Source organism: Maniola hyperantus, chromosome 16 (assembly GCF_902806685.2).
Source record: "Maniola hyperantus chromosome 16, iAphHyp1.2, whole genome shotgun sequence".
Lineage (NCBI taxonomy): Eukaryota > Metazoa > Arthropoda > Insecta > Lepidoptera > Nymphalidae > Maniola > Maniola hyperantus.
The window spans coordinates 6,624,636-6,648,226 of record NC_048551.1 but is presented as its reverse complement, the minus strand read 5'-3'; the positions used below and the strand labels follow the sequence as shown (position 1 = coordinate 6,648,226).

General features: G+C 37.1%; 1 protein-coding gene across 1 annotated transcript in view; it reads left to right on the top strand.

Moving 5' to 3' along the window:
* Positions 1–23,591, top strand: part of LOC117989383 (serine/threonine-protein kinase SIK3-like) — a 64,668-nt gene that overhangs the window by 31,124 nt on the left and 9,953 nt on the right. Inside the window, exons 3-6 of the mRNA XM_034976735.2 lie at positions 3,590–3,653; positions 9,975–10,090; positions 11,561–11,731; positions 14,638–14,761. Of these exons, the coding sequence (XP_034832626.1) occupies positions 3,590–3,653; positions 9,975–10,090; positions 11,561–11,731; positions 14,638–14,761 (475 nt within the window). The remainder of the gene's footprint in view (positions 1–3,589; positions 3,654–9,974; positions 10,091–11,560; positions 11,732–14,637; positions 14,762–23,591) is intronic.

The following is a 23,591-nucleotide window of genomic DNA, read 5'->3' as shown; positions in this document are numbered from 1 at the left end:
TCTCCTCATTTCTGATTTGATCACGTAAAGAAACTCCAAGCATAGCTCTCTCCATCGCCCGCTGAGTGACTCTGAGCTTTCTTATGAGGCCCATAGTTAGCGACCATGTCTCGGATCCATATGTCATCACTGGCAACACGCACTGTTCGAAGACTTTGGTCTTCAAGCACCTACATATAGAAGATGTATGTCACCGTAAAATAGCCACACTGTACAAGGATTATGGAACGCATAAGCAGCATACCACATTACATCCAAAAATAGGTCACATGCTGTTACGCTAGCGATTCCTGCAATTGGAACAATGGCATGCATAATACGGTTTTGTAATGAACGTGAATGAATTGAACGTTATTAAGGATCTTGAATGGCGACTAGTTTACAAACATTTTCATCATTGAGACTAAATGATTCATAATAGCAAGTGAAAAAAAAAATTTACGCTAGGGGATGTTGTAATGACAAAATGTCAATATCAAAGGAACTCTACAGTGTGACAAGGCTCTTTTGGCACTTGAATGACATTGACAGGGGGGCGCTGTTGGAGAACAAAGGTTTAGGCTATTCAAACAAGAACAAAGGAGACACTTGACAGCAACGTTAGTTCCGATTTTTGCCACGCGCCAAAGAGAGCCTTGTCGCAATTCATGTGTTTTGATTGTGTTTTGTAATAATTGATCACTCATGGAATTTTTGGTGCACTAAAGTTTTATCAACGTGTTACGTGGCTACGCATTTTGCCTCTTGATTTGATGCGTATTTACAATTACTTACCATATCAAATACCTATAGGGTACGTAACTTCTACAAATAAGGATTATAAAATATAATATTTTTACTACAATCCGGAACTTTTGTTATCAGAGCGTTTCAAAACATTTCAGTGACGTAACGCATTATACAATACTTAACCAGTAATAGCAGAAGGCGATTGTTTATAGTAAAACTGTTATATTATTACGATTGACTAATATGTTTCAATTTTTTTTAAAGAGCTGAGATCCTTTCTGGTTCTTTTCGGTAGAAAGAACCAGTGCTTGACTCATTTGAATTTTTTTTAAGATCATTCGTAAAAGTCGACTTAATATAAGTTAACTTACATGAATTATAAGAACGTTGACTCATATGAATAAAAATAGTTTCTAATCTATGTAGAACTCTCCGATGTATGATAGAATCATAATAAGTTTAAATGGTTTTCCATTACACTATCTAATAAAAAATACCCTAAAAAACTGGAATCTAAACTGTTTTATTTTAAGGAATTGGAAGGAAAGATTTAAGTCGATGCGAAATTACTACAGAGCAGCTAAAGTTTCCCTGCTAAGCAAGGAGTGATTTAGGCTTCTTTTTATGCCGGCAAGGCAAATGGATCCTACGCGATTTTCAAAACCTAAACCTACGCCAAACGTTTAATATACCTACTTAATAAAAGCCATAGAGCAAAATAAGAAGAAGTACATATATACCTACTTATACCTAATTTAAAAAATAAGAAAGATTTGTTTGTTTGTTTATAATCGACAAACTTTGAAACTATTATACGGATTTGAATAATTATTTCAACATTAAAACGCTACTAGGTAATAGGTATATACAGAAGTAACATAGGGTATAAATTACATACGTACCGCGGACGAAGTCAGGGAAAACAACTATTTCCTAATACAACGTGTGGCACCTGACAAAACCTGAAATAATAAAAACATCTGAATAAAAACGTTCTGTTACTGTGTAGGTAAATGTGGGAACAAAATAGTTGTGATGTGGGTTTACAATTTACATATATTCGTATTTCGCCGATACCATGAAAAGACTGATACAGTGAGTCAACAGATATTTTTAGATGTTTTTAATTTTACGCGGCGCCTGTAGTTCACGGACGCGGCCTAGAAGATGTAGTACGAATTGACAAACACATTTATAATTCGTAACTTTTTACCAACTGTTACTGAAATGATCATGGATTTTTCACATTGTAAGCTCAAGCAGATTAAATTTACAATTACAATGACAAAATTGAATAACTGGGTATTTGACTACATGAAAAATAAATTATTTCTCAGTAATTATTAAATAGAGGGGGTCTTCCAAAATACGTAAAATCCACGGCCATTGTTGGTTTTAAGTGTAATAACCATTTTTAATTATCGTAATAAAAGCACGTCAAATGATAGTGACGTCACACACCGGTATTTCATAGCATCTCGCATAGGTACTAAGCGCGCGTTTTGACGTTTGATAAAAAGTTACTGATTTGACTAGCTGCTGTCAAATACCGTATTGCCGAGTTTCTTGCCGCCCACCGGCTTCTTCTTCGTCTTCTTCTTCTCCCGGACCGGCGCAGGTAGCATAAGAGATACTAGTTGGGACATATTAAATGTTTTGCTTATTGATTTCTTACTTAGGGTTAGGTACTGTACCTAAATTGGCTAGTCTTATCGAATTACTGTACACATGCCCGTGTGGAATGGTGCCAAGAATACTGGCTGGATTTCCACGTTGGACAGCCAGGCTGACCCTTTGCACAACAAAATGTGCCAGCCCTTCTGAAATAATGTAAGAAAATTTGGAAATAAGGCAATCATAAAGCGAAAATATAAATCCTCTAAATTTAAAGTCTCTAACAAGTTACAGTACAATGCAATCTTTTAAATTTAAAGTAGGTATCTAATTAGTTAAAAGTTAGCAAAAATCTTCTAAATTCCCTGTCCCGTATGATTTTTTTTAAATCTGGCCTTATTGCTTGTCTCCACTACTCCTTGTCAATCTCTGTGTGAAATTTCTACTTTCTAGGTCTTAGGGTTTGGGATGGGCGTAGATATCTCAATCAGGACTTTTTTTAGATTGTTATCCTTTGTCCCCTTGTTGTCCCCTTTTCCAGGTGCCTATACATATATACAAAAAAATAATAATAACAGAATTGGCCGAAAAGACCTAATCTCTCCAAGGGAATTCCGCTGTTAACTCCCGATTTTTGATACAAAAAGCTTTCTCCTGGTTTTAATAATATATTACTAGAATTTTTTCCCGTTCTCGATAGCATCTGGGCCAAAGCCATCAAAGCACATTTCGCTGTCAGTTCCAAATTACTTTATAATTGGATCAAAATATGCCTGACCTATCCTTTGAGATAACTTTAAGAGGTTTCGCTTATCTTGTTCAAAGTTAACTAATTTGACTGTACAGAGGTGCCTATAAATAATTAAGCTTAGTTAGTAAAAATGTAAATACATCAATCCGTTTGTTGTTTATATAATACTAGCGACCCGCCCCGGCTTCGCACGGGTAGCTTATTATACTTATTTTCCGCAGGGATTTCTATTTAAAAAAAATAAAGTAACTATAGCCTATGTTAGTCAGAAATAATGTAGCTTTCTACTGGTGAAAAAAATTTCAAAATCGGTTCTTTAGTTCTAGAGATTACCCTCTACAAACAAACATATAAACATATAAACTTTACCTCTTTGTTATATTAGTATAGAGTATAGATATGTCTTTTGATCAGGGGTAGGATCTCCACATTTCCTCATTATTTTTGCTTCTAGTTTCGGTTCAAGTTTATTAATAACATCTCTATTCTTTACAGGTCATGGAAACGAAAAACATGATTTACATAGTATCAGAATACGCCAGTAAAGGAGAGATTTTTGGTAAGCAATTTTCATTTATAATTTCAGCTTTTTAATTTGTTTTGTTGTTAGTGTTTAGTAACGAATAAACTCAAAAACTACTGGGCCGTTTTCAAAAATTCTTTCACCATTAGAAAGTTACATTATTCCCGAGTGACTTAGAGATCCATACAAAAATTGTAATAAGCTACCCATGCGAAGCTGGGGCAGGTCGCTAGTTTTATTTATAATATGGTGGTACAACGGTTATGATACGCAGCACCACCCATTCACCTAATTGCAGATCGTGTAGGAGCTTCGTGGGTGTAATCCAAACAACAGTCAGCAGTCAGCACATACCTTTTACAGATAATATGTCATTTATTACTTGAAATTCGCTGTGTAATCGTATGTACATATAAAGATATACCCGTGGGTACAGCATGATTATAGCAAATTGATTCACCAATATAATATTTACTGTCGCAAAAGTTAGACAAAACAGACTTAAAAACCACCATGTAGATTTTCATGAAAAAGTATTGTTTAAGAATGGCAAAACGTCTTGGTATAAAGTTAAACTAGAAGTCTAATACAAAATGCAATATGTTACCAACAGCGAGTAACCTCGGCACCGAATAAGGACACCAAACGACGTAAGTTCTTTACCGCCTTTGCCGCTTTGTCTATGACGTAAGCAGGCATGGAATGACGTCACAGTCTGACGGGGTTGCAGCGACAGGGGGTGGAGAAGGTGGTCGCCACATACAATGAAACTTTCCGGAACATTCCGAGCAAGGAACAAATTGAAACTAGACTGAAGTGTCTAAGAGCATTGAAAAATTAATGCAACTGAAACTGGATGCACTTAAGTAGGTATTACAGCATAGGAAAAATCTTCCTGCTGCATGCAGAGTAAAATCCGAGATCTTTAAGAAAAAAAAAACAAAAAAGTACTTAATCTTAATTTTGTCTAGTGATGGATAGATAATAGATATAGTTCTCAATATTATGTTGTACTATGTAGACGCAAAAAAAATAAGCAAGGGAGAGTTTGTCAAAAGCATACGAGACGAAATCGTGAAGAACTACTTTTAAGTATCCAAGAAAGTAGGTACCGCGAAAAACGAAAATATTAGAAAAGTAAGGTACCATAACGAGCTTACATAACCCTATTTGAGAAAATACATACCTATCTACCTACGTAAAAACCAACACAACTTTAAATTGGTTTTCCGGGAAAATCCCTTGTTACATAGAGATAGATCTACTTTACTAGAGAAGCGATTTCGCTTAGTATGGAAAAGCCGAAACCCATCGCGAATATTCGTTCTTTGTGAGAATTTCATTTTCTTAATTTATAAAAGGAAAAGGTGACTGACTGACTGATCTATCAACTCACAGCTCAAACTAGTAGACGGATCGGGTTGAAATTTGGCATGCAGATAGCTATTACGAGTTACGACGTCGTAGGCATCCGCTAAGAAAGGATTTTTGAAAATTCAACCCCTAAGGGGGAGAAATAAGGGTTTGACATTTATGTAGTCCACGCGGACGAAGTCGCGAGCCTAAGTTAGTTTAAATTATTAATTAAATATCATGAAACCGTGATATGTAAATTAGTATTGCGTACAGCTGTCATAATTTGCCGACAGCATGAGATTTTATTCATTTGAGGATTTATGTTACGACCTTAGATTGTTAGTGTATACTGTACGTATGTATTTTACTTAACTATTCTTGCGAATGTACTAAAAGTAAAAGCACACATATAATGCGTGTACTTTACTTAGTTATAACGTGTAGTTCAATATTTTAGTAGGTATATAGGTCTTCGATTCAGAAAATGCTTGGTAAAAAATTCTTGTCTCAATATTAGACGATCACAATGAAGCAAAGGCGGGCTGAGCTGTATTGGATACATAAATGATTCAACTTAGAAGCTTGTATTAAATATAGTACTAACTACCTACTACAGAACTTTGAATAAGGCATTCTGAATTCTGTAGAAACTAGGTAGCTACCTTCTCAAATAAAGTGTAATATTATGTTTTGCATAGAACATAATCTATAAGTAGGTAGATAGCTTTTGCTTAAAATTATCACTATTTTATTTATTTTAAAGTAGGTATTATTTATTTTGACCTAAGTAGTTATTTTCTCAATAATCTTTTAATCATCAAAAGCGACATAATGTATAATCAGTACCCATATTATAAATGTGAAAGTGTGTTTGTTTGTTGGTTTATTTATTTGTTGGTTTGTCCTTCAATCACATGGCAACAGAGCAACGGATCGACGTGATTTTTTGCATGAGTATAGTTAAAGACCTGGAGAGTGACATAGGCTATACTTTTTATCCCAGGAAATCAAAGAGTTCCCACGGGATTTTTTAAATCTAAATCCACGCTTACGAAGTCGCGGGCATCAGTTAGTTATAGATATAAAAATCTGTAAGACCTAGGGTGCTACCACAGAACACTTCTTAGCTTATTCGGTATCTACTATAAGTACCTTTGTAATATGTACGAATTGTCAGTTTAAACGTAGCATGTTCATATTAGCTGTAACATAAAAATGCAACTCCTCAATATATCGAAGTAGGTTGCCTGCACATCGGATTGAAAGAGAGGTGATGCTAAATTATGTAGGTTAGGTAGTTAAGCAATAAGATTAAACAATAGTATGTAAGATTTCTTTATTGGTATTGTTAGCGCATAAGAAGAGTAGATCATAAGCCGGCTCTCAGTAAACATCTTCCACCGTTGCCGCATTTAATTATTACCATACGGCCACAACATATCTCACCTTACAGATAGGATGCATCGCCGGGATGCAAGCTATCTCTGTACCAAATTTCATTAAAATCGGTTGAACGGATGGGCCGTGAAAAGCTAGCGTACAGACAGACTATCGCATTTATAATATTAGTATGCATTTAGGCCTCCGTTGCCAACTTCAATAATTTCCGCTGCTACTTGCAAATATAGGCATAAGTAGATATGGTAGGTACTCGTATGTTGGTTTTCGGCAAATCTGAGGTTGGTTGTGTGAAATAGCTAGTTAGCTAGATATTTTTTAAAATTAACTTAATTAGTTAACCATTTCCTCATAATTACAAATTAGTAATGTACGGCAAATATTTACGCAACTCGAACTCATTGCGTTCTACTTGGCGATTGCAAAAATTGCACAAAATTACATTATCCGTTCACTAACATCTAAGTATATAAAATAGTAATTACTTAAGTATAAAATAACAATAGATGACTGTCACAAGTTAAATCAATTTGTTATTGCCTCGTCGGTTATCTTAATGGATTTTTAGGGTTCCGTACTCGAAGCGTTTGGGTCCAACGGGGACCCTATTCCTATTTCCTGCAGTCCGTCCGTCCATCTGCCTGTCAGCATGCTGTATCTCGTGAACCGTAATAGGTAGAAAGTTGAAATGTTCACAAAATGTGTCTACCGCTATCTACCTATAGCAATAAACAGGTACTTCCTCAATAACAATTTCAAAATGGACGCCATGGAAATTAAACAATAAATAAAAAGTGTTATTTCTTGTTCGATTGTACGAAATCCTTCGTATGCAAGTCTGACTCGCACTCTACCGATGTTTATCTTTCTCTTCGAAAGAATTCCAGAATTCCATGGACGGAAATTACAGTAGGTATTAAGAATGGAATTTTGTACCGTACGTACAAGACGGTGCGTTGCTAATGAATTATTATAGCTAGAACCTAGAGTTTAACACTATGATGAGTTATTAAGTATGAGTCTGTACTCGGTAGGTATGTCATAGGCAAAGTGATTCAGAATTAGGCAATGCATAGCTCAACGGGTTGCGAAGCTGAAGTGGCAATGGGCTAGGTAGTGTAGGTACATATGTAGTTCGAAAAACCGATAAACGTTGGGGTCCCAGGGTGCTCAAACGACATCAAACAAGTCGCAGGGAGCCGCTGGATTGGATTCAAGCGGCGAAAGACCGCGGCGTGTGGAAGTCCCTACAAGAGACTTATGTCCAGCTTTGGACGTCTATCCGATGATGTTATACCACAATTCCTCAAGACAATCAATCATCTTTGATCAGTAATGCTAAAAACTTATGGCCCTCTTGTGGCGCTGAAACATGAACACAATATGTACAAAGAGCCCAGTTTACAGGCACAAAGGCGCTCAGCACTTCAGCAGTCAACTTGCTATGGAAACAGCTATGCTAGGAACTTTTTTGGCAACTAAATAGTGATTTGTCTTATAAAATTCTAAATAAGCTACTTCATTCTGAATTCTCTGGATTCGCCAAACCAATGACTGAATTGGCTCTCAAGGGCCAAGGAGTGCCCCTTCAGTGGAAAAAATTGCATAGAACGAGTCGCAGAAAGCAGTATCAGAAAGAGTATGATAATCCTTACTAAAAACTTCTGAGTTGCAACATCTATCAGTAAGATAACATTAAATGGTAGGTACTTATAGCTATTTTTTAACATATTTTTTTACCAACCAGACCAAACTATCGAATGGAGAACTTTTAACATTTACGTAAGTATTTAAATTTTCTTTGTGTCATACCAGATGGGACTTGAAAATGTAAAATATAACCCCTTTTGAATGTTATTCAGCGCCTCGGCTATGCAAATTGATGAAACTCTCGAAATAGACCTCCTGTATATACGTAGTTAGGATCTATATTTGTGTGAAGAATATAATTATTGCTTGTCGTCAAATCATAGCGTCAAATCGAGCAGACTGTCTCATAAAATCATTTACCCGTGCACGGCTTTCTCGTTAAATATCTATAATATATTCATATGACGAAAATGTGTCAGTAAAATATAATTATTATAAAACCACTGAAACTTGCGTCATTAAGTAGGTAAGTAGATTAAAAAAATCCTATAATTATGTAGAAAAATGCAAGGATGATAATTTAGTAAAGATAGGTTGCTCTGAGTAACAGTTTAGTCGCTTTTACGTTACGTATTTAATTTGGCGAAGCATATTTGGTTAAAACTCACTTACTACTCACTACTTATTTTGCTGGTTTGGATTACATTGATATTGCCTCCCTTTTGTTAGCGTCTACATTTCCACAACACAAGGTGTCTAAGTTCTGAGTGAAGGAAGCGAATGAATAATTTACTCGTACACCTGCGCCGGCTGATGTCATTCGGAATGAAATCGGGAATTGGGATAAAGATAACGCCCAAAACCTGCTCAGTAAACACCTACCAAATTCCATTGACCTTATGTTTACGGTTCGGTCTTGCCAACAAAAAAATATAACTCTAAAATATTAAACCTATAATTTAATAGACTTTATAAATTAATAATTACTTCTAAGTTATATCTAGGTAAATTTAGCATAGAGAGAAAAAACATTAAAAACTTAACTATGTTAATGCAATGATGAAGTGATAAATGGAAATGATACCAAAGACCGTTAAACTTTTAAAAAAATTACTCTGTATCTGAAATAAAATATGTATAGGAGATAAATTTAACTTTAAAAAAATGTTAATCATGACTGGTTAAATTAGAACACTCAACACGGGTACCTACAAAGGGCTTTGAATTTGAAGGGCCAAAAAAAACCACAAAGATCACCAGTACCAACTAAGTATAATGTGTTTCGTAAATATTTATTTACTTACATTTCGTCGCGCGCTTTTCGACTCAGAAAAAGCGGTTTATCCGATTAGGTTGGTTAGATATAATTCGATTCAATATTTTGAGATCTGTGTTTATGACATGATTTACGCTTCTGCGAGCACTGTGTCGAGGGTCACTCGTGCCTGAATTGTATTATTTCTCTACATTTACATCAGAACTAGGCACGAGTGTGGCACTTTCTAGCATCAGGCACTGCCCGATTCAGGCACTAGCTTTGTATACGTACAGATAGATCCTAACCCGAAAATCCAGTGGTGTGCCGATTACCGTGCATTGCAAACCTATTTTAAAGATTTTTAGGGATACGAGAAGGGCAGTGCGAATTATTGATTATCAAACCATTGTATCTAAATGTTATGTGCGTTTTAAGCAATTAAATATCAGTTTCTTTAACGGCTAAAGAAATAGAGAGGAAACCTGCATGTCTGAGAGTCCTCCTTAATGTTCTTAAAGGTGACGTGGTGAAGGTGGTGAAGGTGGAGGGACAGTGTAGTGGACTTGTGCTCAGTAGTGGACCGGTTATGGGTTGATCATGATGATGATGATCTACTTAAATGTGAAAAAATTCAACACCTAAGAAATTTACTATGCAGTTGAAATTAATCATTGAAATATTATATCACTGAACTCAATCGATTAAAATATTATTGTTTGACGTTGGTTGCTAAACGACATTTCCTTTTGTTTCAGATTATATCGCTAGGTACGGCCGGATGGCGGAGCAGGCGGCTCGCCGAAAGTTCTGGCAAATCCTATCCGCCGTTGAATATTGTCACGAAAGGCGGATTGTACATAGAGACCTTAAGGTTTGTATAGAACATATCATATACCATCTGTTACGTAGATACCATAGCAAAATGTGTTTGCGTTATACTAGAGCATATTTTTGTATCCCGCTAAGATCCCGCATATAAACTTGACATTTTGACAGATTTCCAATACAAACCTGTCAATACGTAAAATAGGTACCCGCTATACTCGTCGATTGAACAGACTGGCAATTGCAAATTGGCAAGTTAAACATTTTTTTAGTAAAATGTGCAAGCGGCGCACAATGAATTTTTCACTACTGAAAATGCGAATGCAATATTCAGCCGCATTGGGCGCGCCGCTGAAACGTTAATGACGCCAACAGCTGACGTGGCCTCTGCTGACGCGCGATGCGGCGGAGTTTTCCTTCTGACGTCTTTGGCATTTTCCATAGATAAGTATATCTACTGAAAAATGAGCCTCTAGCAGCTGCGTCCCATGATACCTATTGTAACTGCGTTTTATCATTGATGCACTAACCCACAATGTAAAACGGAAAATGGGAATCAAAGCTTAATATCATCATCATCATCAACCCATCGCCGGCTCACTATAGTGCGGGTCTCCTCTCAGAATAAAAGGGTTTGGAATAATTGTTTAAATCGCACATAACTGCGAAAAGTTAGAGGTGCGTCATGCGTGCCCGGGATCGATCATGTCATGGGAGTCATGGGTGCCCATCACTGCTTCAAAAATAAGTCTATGTATATCCTAAGACAAAAGTCTTCGATCAGTGCGTCCTACCAGTAATGAGACACATAACAGTGAGGCTAGGCCACAAACTACAAGTCGCTCAGCCAGCTATGGAAAGAGCTATCTATGCTCTAGATTTCTTTAGGAATAAAGTTCGAAACGATGTGATTCGCCAAAGAACTAAACGGCGTGTTATTATTCTAAGGAACCAAACATTTTCTAAACTTTTATACATAATAATTTAATTGGTATGTACATATTAAAATAGCTATAAATATTCACAATATATTCTTACGGGTGTGTCCTATTAGGAGTAACAAGACCGAATATCGATGTGACGAAGGAAGCCAATAGCTGTCCCCGATTACGTCGGGACGAGGAATTCAATGAACACATAAGATTTGGATACCCACTTATTTAGATACGGATTATTCAAAAGCTGATAGAAATCTTTAACAATGAGAAGCGTTTGGGTACCTATAATGATAATTTTATGAGCATTATTTCATGACAATAAGAGTGGATTAATACTAAACTTTTATAAACCAACCGCGCCCGTACTTTATGGGCTTCTTCGAAATAATTCTGAGTTCTGTTGACAACCGACGGCAGTTCGACTTGTACACGATGTAGCGTGAATTAATCCTAAATTAAGATAACTTATCGAACATCTTAACAGAAGTAGGTGTTATTAGCGGTTCGTATAATATCGAATCAGAGCACGTGTGTGGGAATTTGGCGAAGTGTTAAACCGATGAACTTTTCCCATTTAGGCGGAGAACTTGTTACTGGACGCGAACATGAATATCAAAATCGCAGACTTCGGGTTTAGCAACTACTACGCGACGGGGGAGCTCCTCGCCACGTGGTGCGGGTCGCCGCCCTACGCCGCGCCCGAAGTCTTCGAGGGGAAGCGGTACACCGGCCCTGAAATTGACATATGGGTACGTTATTGCTCCTATTTTAAATGTTGTAAAGAAGCAGGCGTTACTTTGCAGAAGTCCATGATATATATACAAGGAACCAAAAGCTTAATTTGCTGAAATAAATCTGTATGATGTGCAACATGCAGCATGCGATATGCATCGGTGCAATATGCAAGATCTACATCTGTGGATGCTCCGGTATCGGGGCGAACGTGCATCGAGTGTGTTTTGAGGGATTTGTGTGGTGCTGCATGCAGGTGGCGGTGCGTATTGCTTGCTTGGTGGCGGGCTTTTTCTGCATATTAAGCAGTGGTGGGGCGGCGGAAGATTTGTTTGTTTCAGCGGATTATAGCAAATTAAGCTTTTGATTCTTTGCTCCTCTTTTGTCAAAGATTTGAAAGACCCGCCTCGACCCTGCAAAGCACAATGCCCTATTCACCATTGTACCTCTACACGTACTTATATCACGAAGGTTGTGCATGTCTTCTGTGTATACTATACGAGTCATGTACGTGACGTAAGACCTTCTAATAAAAAGACGGCGTCGTTTTCTATGTTACACACGTTTGTTTTTGTTATAGGGAGCCTAGATGCTTTGACGTCAACATTTCATTTAGCTACTTATATTTAAAACTATGAAAGATACAAAATCATAATAATAATAAGGCTAAGGACGTCGTAGCAAATTTTAATACATCCTATAGTGAAAAAGTTATTTTTAAACAGTAAATTACTGAGTATGATGGACGGTTTGACGCAGGTTTACATAATTTTTATTTTGAAGAATTTTTAATTCACATTTAAGGAGATCCTTCTGCAAAGCAAAATAACATCTTTTTTGTCTTAGGTTTATTGCCATAAAAATAAAACAATAAAATAAGTAGGTAGGTATGTACCTACACAAATTATGTACTTGGGCAAAATGAAAATCATTCTTCCAGCACATTCAATTACTGTAAGAGAGAGCACGCACTGCGGTGCGGCGAGTTGCGGTGCGTTTTAAAATCCGTAAAGTTTAATTTAAATCTATTAAATTCCGGTGCGGAATTAATTCCGCAGTACGCACCCTTCTATGTAGTTCTATAGTTCACAGATTTTGCGAAAAAAAACCGTACGGAAATTTACTGTGGTGCGCGCTAGCCCTTACATCTTGCTTGAGATTTTTCGATGTATGTAAATTCTCGCAGCTTGCTGGTAATGAGTTGGCTTAATTTCTTTCAAAATAATTTATGCCCTTTAAACATTGCCGGAGAGCTGAGAGAACGAAATTCTTATGTAATAAGAAATAAAGTACAGAAATTAACGAGGTTAGTCTGTACCTATACGGTTAACGAGACTTCTGTATTTTTTTCTGAAGAAAAACCTGAACCTTTCAGTTTTATTACATAGATAGGATTATTACAATATAACATTATTTTACTAGTTTTATGTAACTAGTTTAATAAATTAAATGGTTTAAATGAGTATAACGGGACTAATCGCTATTGCAGTGTTGAAGACCCCCCACTAGGTGGACGGACGACATCAGACGAGTCGCAGGGAGCCGCTGGATCTAGGTGGCGCAAGACCGTGGCGTGTGGAAGTCCCTACAAGTGACCTATGTTGAGCAGTGGACGTCTATTGGTTGATGATGATGATGATGATGATGAATCGCTAACTGTGGGTGTGGACAATAAGGCACATCAAAAAAATATCAAAAGGATTCAACGTTATTTTTAACTTTTAAAGTAAATTATAGGTAAAGTAGAAACTTTCTAAATAAATATCTTTACAAAAAATCTCTTGATATAAGCCCCGCAAATTGGCCGCCATTTTCGTGACGTCAGCATTAGACTGAAGTTTTGAGCTGATGGTATATTTTTATTTCAGCTGACGTCAAAATAACGTCATTTCGATGTTAATGAGACACGGTTTCAGCGCAATAGCAATTTGCGGGACCTATAAATACGTATATAAGTAGGTAACTAGGTTCCTATAGTATAGTAACCTGGTAAGTAGGTAGGTACTAATCATACAGATGCACAAGTATCTGCCAGGTGTATGGTTCGTATTTAGCCTTATCTAAAATTCTGTATCCTTTCACGGCATTGAAGGTTTTCACGGTGAGTTTCCCTTGCAAGTTGCATAGCCAGGGGGTTGTATTCTAAGCTGTACCTGTAGGTATAACTTCAAGCTGCAGCACCTTACCTTTCCTTTGGAATGATACCGTTGTAACTTGTAATGTATCTATTCCTACAAGATCAATAAGTCGTAAGTGCTTGTGCTCAATAAATCGTAATTGCTTTATAAAAACTTAGTTCAAAGAAAACAGGCCAAGTAAAAAATATAATCTTCCCAAAATACTGCACTTAGCATGGACGTTTAAATAAATAGCGAATCTTGGTACGAAGCAATAAAGTGCAATTCAGCTCCCATAGCGCTGCGGCCTAGAATTATTTAATACCTACTGCCTCTCTTTCTATCAAACTCAATGTACTCTATTATGCTCTCTCTATAGAGATCTCAGCCTTAGTGTTCATGATATTTTCATCTCGGTTGGTTACCGAAGTTATGCAATTAACAAAATATGAGGTTGTCTAGTGTACAGCCTTTTGCAGCTGCTTGCAGTCTAATGTAAAAATCTATAAGATTTTACGTTGTGTTGGTTGGTCGCCACCAGTCGCCACACGTTGACACTAGATGACGTCTCTCACACGACAATCACGCGAACGAATACGAACCACTCATTATGAAGCCTGAATCACGCTAAAGAAATGTTAAACCCAGAAGCCTATTATATACACAAGTTCCAAGATATAAGAGTTGGATCAGCTGGGACCGAGCATGACACCTCGGAGGAAGATCTTCCTGTTGTTACAGCCGAGCCCAGAACACAGCTCCCGTACAACGTCTTTAGAGGTTTTCACGGCATGTTTTTCTTTCAGAGCCTGGGGGTTGTGTTGTACGTGCTAGTGTGTGGCGCCCTGCCCTTCGACGGCTCTACTCTGCAGTCGCTGAGGGACCGGGTGCTGTCGGGCAGGTTTAGGATACCCTATTTTATGAGCGAAGGTAAGCTTAGATTGTTTTAATGAGGTTTCTTCAACTGTTATTTGAAAATAACTATCATTTAAGAATGATGATCGCGAGTTAAAGAAGTACTTACATAGAGTTTACTAGTTATTAAAAGCACGCAATCATTCTCGTGTAATCATTATGTCCATTGACAAAAATATTAATATTCAAATGGGTACGCATCGCTACAATTATTACCTATATATATACCTATATTATTATTTTATTAACTTACATAATACGCGCAGGTTTATCGCGTCATTTATTTTATTTATATAAAAAATCAATTGTTTTCACACATAATTATTTTGTAATGTTATGTTGACTGTTGTTGTTGTATGTTGTTATGAAAACATTTAACATTACCTACGTCTTCAACTGAATTTTTATGGTTTTATTTTATTTGTAACTTTTATATAAGTACTTAATCTATAAAGATACTGTACAGCTACTTATACCAAAAAAACCTACCCATTTATTTATTTTAGTGTTGTAGTTAGGTAAGGTAAGCTACCTAGGTACAACACTAAAATGGATTTGGAATTTTATAATTTCTAAATTTCTGGTCTGGTCTGGTGGGAGGCTTCGGCCGTGGCTAGTGCCCACCCTACCGGCAAAACCGTGCCACCAAGCGATTTAGCGCTCCGGTACGATGCCAAGTAGCATGATACCAAAGGGGCATGGGTTTATTAAAAACTGCTATACCCCTTCCAGGTTAGCCCGTTTCCAACTTAGACTGCATCGTCACTTACTACCAGGTGATATTGCAGTGAATGGCTAACTTTTATCTGAATAAAAAAAACAAGACACGGCTAGTGTGTCAAAGCCAAGTTCTAATAAGATGTACTTTACCTATAGATACTCCTCTAGGTACAATTGTACATTGTATTATCCTAGGACGCTAGTAGGTTGAGTGGCTAAAGTCATAGGTAAGACTAAGAACTCTTCGATTAGCACTATGCACGAAACGCCTGCGGTATGCTAACAAATACGTCAGGAAACTTTAATTAGTAAAACGTGTACTGGTATAATGTATTGCAAAGTGTTTTATGCCTCTTCCTCGGACGTCTATTTGTGCTAACAATCAAGAAGCAAACCACTGAAAGTAATTTCACCCTCACAACGTGGTGCCGTCCACTTCGACCACCCGTTGTGGCAGATCTCTTTTCCATGCACTTGCGAATTGTGAAACCAACCCTCTTCGACGGTTCCCACAATATTTCAACATGCGTTTATTCAACTGGAGGATCGATTAATTCCTGAATAGCCGGTGACGCATTGGCGGTTCCTCTGGCTCTGGCGCTGCAAGTGTTCAGCGACGGTAAAACTTAGCATCAGGTGGCCCGCCTGCTCGTTTGCTCACTATTTATATAAAAAGAACCTACCATTTGCTCTGTATTTACATAAAAAATTGTTTTCGGTAATCGAGCGATCTAGTTAGGTACCACGCCTGACGAAGATTAGAATAATTTCCACATGGTTTAGGCCATAGTGTACCACGCGGACCAAGTGTGGATTAATGGAATCTATCCTATCTACGTGTACTTTAATATGAGTTCTAAACATAAATAATTGAAAAGTTGTTCATAAAACTAAATTATACGATGATACTTCATTCATCCATATCATTTTAGTTAACGGAAAATGTATGGACGCGATCCTCTTAAAAAGTTTTCAAATGAAAGCTTTTATGGAACTTTTTTGTAAAACTTTTCATAAAAAGCTTTTAGCTTACCTATTTATTATAGTTATACGTAAACTTAGAAAAACTCACTTAATATTAGGATCGTCTGAGTGTGACCTTTAGAAAGGGTATGGTTGAATAAACGCATTTAGATTGAAATTTGTTGGTTCAGTCAAATCTTTCGCTTCACAACTTTGGCTACCTAATTGAATGGCCCCTTTTTTACAATTACAAATACCAGTTCGACCTTTTGCACGACTACAATTCATATGTATTTTTCATGAGAGGAGTTTTTCATACGTGTCTGTTTCACTGATTTCCAAAAACATTCATTTCTGAATATAGGTATGCCAACGGTATAGGTTGGTACAACGGTACCAACGGAACGGTTTCGCTTTCAGAACTAATAAGTAGATGTTTCTCATATCTTTTTTTTACATTTCTGATACCTTTTGGTAATAATGTGAAGCTGTTTGCTTACGGCACCGCTGCGCGATGCCGGAATTCTACATTTGTCGCATAATAACGATATAAATTGTTCCGAAAATGAAACCATCGGTATATTCAGAAATTAGCATATTCATTATCATAACATAACTAATAACAATGTGCTAAATCACGCCAAGGTACTCGAAGACAAAGAAGTATAGTAGTACATTTCAACGGTGATGTGCTAAAGTATTTCATAATCATTTTCAAGCTTAGGCAAGCAATATACTTAATAGTCGAGTTATTTTGTGTAATCATATCGTTTTACGTGTTTTATACATGTAGCAAAAGCTATAAAATATTCCTTACTCAGGCTGCTTTAGAAATTATTTTTGTACAGAATTGAACATTGAGATCGACATTGCGTAGGCAGATACTAAAACGAAATTCGTGTTTCTTTTCGAATGCGTCACAAAATAATAATAACAATTGAATGAAGCCGAAGTTGATAGGTAGGTGGTACCTATACAACAAAATCAATACAACGCTCTAGTAACGAAAATAGGATAAAATTCTCGATGCCATTTCCTCTAGATATTTTGAAGATAGATACAAAAATGCTTCGGACTTACTATAAATTGTTCGATAAGATATTGTTGAACGCTATACACATGAAAATGATTTGAAAACTCGAAAGTGGGTCTGAAAATTCCTATTAGGCTGGGCCACAGCTTTAGCTGTGCCCACATTAGCTACTAACGTCTAGTTTATTTAATAGCTATAATCTAGTCTAGGCTGTTGTATTCTGTCTAAAGTCTAGGCTCCTAGCCTATTTAGTAGCCATATTAGAGTCGTACTTTGTGTCAGAGCGTCGACGGTAACTATGGGTAAAATGCTTCCATTCGTACGCCCAAATTCCCCCGAGCATCTTGATTAAATCCTGCTAAAAATCAGCAGCTTAGCTGCTGAAAAGAAGCGCTCCCGTAGTATAGCCTAAAAACTTGTAAGATGAGAGATCCATATTATAAATGCGAAAGTGTTTTTGTTTGTTGGTTTATCCTTCAATCATGCCGCAACGGAGCAATGGATCGGTGTGGTTTTTGCATCGATATAGTTGAAGATCTGAATAGTGACAGGCTTCTTTTATCCCAAAAAATCAAAGAGTTTCCACGGGCTTTTGAAAACTTATACTTACGCTGATGAGGTTGCGGGCATCAGCTAGTGAAAAACATATGTATGCCAACTTATAACAAGTCAAGACTTCGTCAGTTCACGACAGTTAGGGACCTTCTAGCAAAACGTTGAAGCTTCGACGTCACTGGCAGGCGTCTAATGTTAGTACATTTGACGCAGGTAGCCCTATTTTTCATTGATTTACCACAGGTTTGGTCTTATGTAGTTACTAGCTACTCAGTAAAATGAAAGTGTTACCTGTCAAATTAGTCTCAGACTAGACATCGGAATACTACTACCATCGAAGTTGTTCCGAAATAAAACAGATACGGGTAATATCGCAGTTGGATCTTATCACTATCACTTAGGTTGGGAAGGAACTCCGGCAAATACTCGTAAAAGTCGGCTCGATCCTCGATCGAGATTGGATCACAATAAATAAAGTTAGTGTCATAAATGTTTAACCTGCCCCTGCTATAACTGACATATATTAATTTTATTTTCAAATCGATCTTGAAATCGTGTCTGAGATTAGAAAATATATACCGTAGGCACCCGTAGCAGAGATAATATATTACAAGTAATTTACTTGTTAATATACGAGTATTATCTCTGCCCGTAGGTAGTACGTAGTAGGTACCTAAGTATATTTATGTTAATTATGATTGACATAAATATCATTACCTTATTTTCAGTCACTCTAGTCAGGGGGGGTAAGGGGGTGCGCTAACATCTTAGCACCCCAAATGTCAACCTCACCTGCACGTGGTGCCCCCTGCGAATCAGCGGACGAGGATATGACGATCGAAGAATGGCGGGATAATCATTCCATATGGCTTGGCTTTAAATAACACAGACCAGAGACGGGCAGCAGCGTCACTGGTGCGAAATAGCCTACAGCCCTGCGCTGACCAACCCGCCTGCCCAGCGTGGTCAGTATGGGCACTACTTCTAATGAGTAGCGCCAATTTGGCGCGCTCTTGGAAAGGCCTATGTCCAGCAGTGGACGCAAACAGGCTGATGGATTGGATTGGGATTGACTCTAGTCTTAAGTAACAAAATTATTAGATTAATTATAATATTATCTATTGATTAGCTACAACTTATATTTAGGGTTCCGTACCTCAAAAGTACTTACCGTACCGTACCTAAACGTTGATTACAGCTATTGCAAGTGTCATGGAAGCTTCCTGTTCCATTAATATACCTACTGTAGATAAAAAATGATGAAATTAAATCGATAATTAGGTAGTTAAGTAGCACCTAACTATTTGATGAAGTACATACTTGCGTCATCGCCTTGTTCAATCATGCATCCCACAGACCGAGCTCATAAACATTACCTTTTCATAAACTTGGAATAATTATCTGCGAAACAGACCATAAATTTTTTTAAGAACCTACTAGTTACCGCTCGCGGCTTTTCTGCCGTGAATGTTTCGAAAAATCCGGCCTTATTCATTGTCTTATATCTATACTAATATTATAAAGAGGTAATGTCGTTAAGTTTGTTTGTAGGGGGTAATCTTTGGAACTACTGAACCGATTTTAAAAATTCTTTCACCAGTAGAAAGCTACATTATTCCTGAGTGACATAGGCTATACGGGATCTTTAAAATCGCGGGTGAAGCCGCGGGGATCAGCTAGTCTGAAATATAAAGGGAACCTCAGCACACAATTTTAACTTTGTAGGTCCAAGCAAGGTTTTGTACTGGCCGCTGGGTGTTGTCAGTTTCTATTTAGACCTGTCTATAAATAAATTGCTCGTCAATTCATCGGCGTGAAATTTAGGTTTTATTTTAAAATCCTAAAACTACTGTAGGCAATCTGTTTTTCCAGGAAAGCCTTGCATAGTCCTCTTGCTTGCGAAAGTCCAAAAGATATGGACAAAAGGACAGACAGACCAATAGACAGAAATTAAAACAAACGGGTGTTTGTGTTTCGGCGTGTAATTAAATGAACCAACTACTTACTACTCATAAAAAATTGGAACATGATGGAAAATTTGACGATGATTTGAAATGCTAGGCTAGGCATTGTTTACCTACCTGCCTGTACCTACCGCTGCAGTGTTTGAGCTAAATTAGCCGTCGTTCATTCAATAAACACCTGACTTGCTGACGCTCGCGCCAGAAATAGTGTTTGACGCCTTCTACGTCGGTATTCAACGTTGAACATTGGTTTGACGCAAGGAATGGTACTTCAAACGTATAACATTGTAGGTAAGGAGCCAATTGCGAAAATTGATTTTCACGGACATTATAGAAATACCTACTTTATTATCATTGAAATATGTAGTACTTATGTACTAACGGGTACATTGTACAAAAATTCATTACACAAAAACAAAAATACAGATTATTTTGCTAACTTACTACTTACTACAAATTGGTTTATGGGAACTTTAGGTACTATACCTACCTAGACTTTTATATTTTGCAGACTTGTGGAGTATAGAATAGAATACAATTAGTTTTATTTTGTCTCTCATTTCAGCTCATATAGGTAATATGCGAGGCGGGAGCCCCTCTGATAAATAATTACATTGAATTTCTAATTCAATATTCGGTTTGGCGTCAAATTTCTACACCAAAAACCAAAATTTTAGGTTTGTACAGTACGCGGTACAGTTAGAAAATACAATGTACAGTGTTATATCTTGTACGGTGGTACAGAACCCTTCGTGCGCAACTCCGACTCGCAGTTGACCGGTTTTTTTTATAGATTAAGCTTATTTCTAGTTTCATGGATTTCATACTTTACGGTCTGCAATAATTATCTCATGCAAAATCTTATCTGATTCACTTATGTATATAGTAAGTAGCATTAGGTACCTATTTTATTTACATGCCCGTATTTAAGTCTTTGTTTTTAGCTACATTTATTGTTAAAACTTTCAACTAACAGCTACGGTCACAAAACTGGGAATAAGTAAACATATTTTTGATATTCCCCAGCGGCGGCAACTGAAGAGATATCTAGGCACTATTTTATTCATGAGGTTACAGCATTTACTGGCCTCCAGAGTGCTTGCCTTGAACGACTGATATTGGAAGTATGTAGTTATGTACCTACTGAGTCTGCAATAGAGGACCTTACGGGATACGTGACTTGAAATTTAAAACGGTTATTTTGCACAAAATATAATACTTACATTGTTCTTTTTTATTATTATGGAAAATATTGTAGAAATTCACTCAGGTGTTTACATAGTATTATTTTAATACAAGCTTTGCATGCCATAGAGTCCATGGAAGTTGGAATACATTGCCAATATTGAATATAGTAACTATCTGGCAATTTTTTTGAATCGGATCATATTTTAGTTCAGGCAACAGCAAATTAAAAATTCAAAACAAACTACACTCTCTGAAATAAAAAATACTTACCACTGTTCTTTTATATCTACGTCCGTTGCGACTGTAACTCCACAGCAGATTTACTTTTATACGAAAGCATGAAAAGTCCTCTTTTAATTTGGCCTTTTTCATTCGAAGTTAACGAAGGGATTACTCATTTCAAGTACCTACTCGGAGACTTCATTTTCATTCAATTCTTACAATTCTTTTGATTTTAAAAGAAATGAATTAATTCCATTAACTTTTAAGAGGTTATGTAAGTAATGAGAGGAGTAAAAAAGGGTAGAGCAGAATATCCAGTAGAGCCTTGAATGTGGTTGGAATCTTTATCTCCTGAGGATTGTTTGGAAGTGGCCAGAATGCGGTATGCGGTGGGTTTGTGCGGATATAAATTACAGTAGGTACGCGGCCGCAGAGACAGATTATCCCGCCTAGGGGCGCGAGGTTACAAAGGGGCGCGTGCAATCATGTAGAGTTCCATTGGCCTACCTAATTATCCCTACTAAGTAATATTATCTTGGAGTGACCGAAACTGCCTCTTCTTTAATATAACAAAGTGTCATGACGTGATGTTCTTCACTCGTTCACATTAATATTATACCTAATCACTAACAACCAGCTATGCAATTAGACGATTCCTCGTTCTTTTGAAATAAGTTAGTAATAATTAATTATGGCTGTTAGAGGGGCGCCTATGAGATGCTTGGCTAGGCTGCTCTCGACATTTAATCCGCCTCTGCGCGGCAGAAAATACATCAACCTTTAGTAAGAGATAGCGGTTTCTTAGACCGTTGTTTCTGTGGTAGAGACCGACAAAACGTCACATTTGTATGAATGACAGAGACAACGCTCTACAAAGCCGAAATCTTATTCTTAAGGTTGATATTGCCGGCTACTGTAAGTGGCTGGGTCTTTATCCCCTTAAAAACATCGATGCCTTAAAATAATAAGTTGAAAAGGCCGCCTTTGCACCCTGCACATTTGTCTTTCTTTTTGTTTTTATGTATAAGAAATGTTTGTGGGTTTTATTATAAAATAAATAAATCTTTATATGACCTGCTTTTTTCGCGTGAAAATAATTCCGTTCTTAACAGAGTCAATCCAGGAGGCCGCCCGATCAGGTTGCGCCTCGGGTTTCAGAAAGTTAACATCCGCCACTGCTTTTGGCATTTCAAACTTTCTAATGAGCTTTTTAACTCTATTCCGACAAATAAGTTAATCTATGTCATAACTTTTGTTTTCACAAGGATGTACCTACGCGCCTGGAAATTTTACCGAGAATATGAAAAGTTAGAAGTTTCGATAACTTTATTATTTGAAAGAACCTTTAGTAGACTTAAAAAGTTGAATTCCAAGGAATTCTTGTAGTTACTAATTTCACGAAACTTTATCTCTGAATGAATGCTTCCTATTAGGCATTTCTGTTCTAAAAGTTTGTTTGGGTATTAAAATTATCATAAAAAGAAAATATAGTTTAACATTGGAATGAGAAAACTGGTGTTAAGTCTATGTTCCGCCAGTGAAGCAATAAACACGCGATGTTCTTGATAACTGCTCGGGTACAAAAGTGCCTAATGGCGTGGTTTTGTACCAATTAAGCGTAATATTACACTGATTTAATATTTACGTGCACAAGTAAAACGAAATTATGAATAACTACATCGGGTTATCTACTCGTAGAAGACTCGGGACGGATCTCATTCAAATGCTGATTGCTGACAGGCAAGGCAAGCTGACACTTTCCGCAACATATTTGCTGCAATTTGTGAATAACATTATTAACATTGTTGTATAATCAATTGTGAATAACTTTGCCATTTGCATCACGAAGGTAACTAACTAAGCTTTCAAAATATTATTTCTTGTAGTGCTTTAAGTATAGGGCACATTATTTACTAAACAAAAGTCGTAGGTTAGTGGAAGTAGAATCAGTTGTTTACTTTCACTTATTATTTGTACAATTAATTTGTTTATACGACATGTGCGTCATAAATGACGCGTTTACATGTATTTTATGGCTAAAGATTAGTTGCTGGCAAGCACCAGCGACCGCCGCCGGTGACAGAAGGTCGGCGGCGCGGCGGCGTCGCGCTCCGGATCGTAAAACTGCACCAAGTTCATGGAACAACATGGCTAGTGGCTACTGGCGCCCACTGATTTTCCACACTTTTATTAAATAATA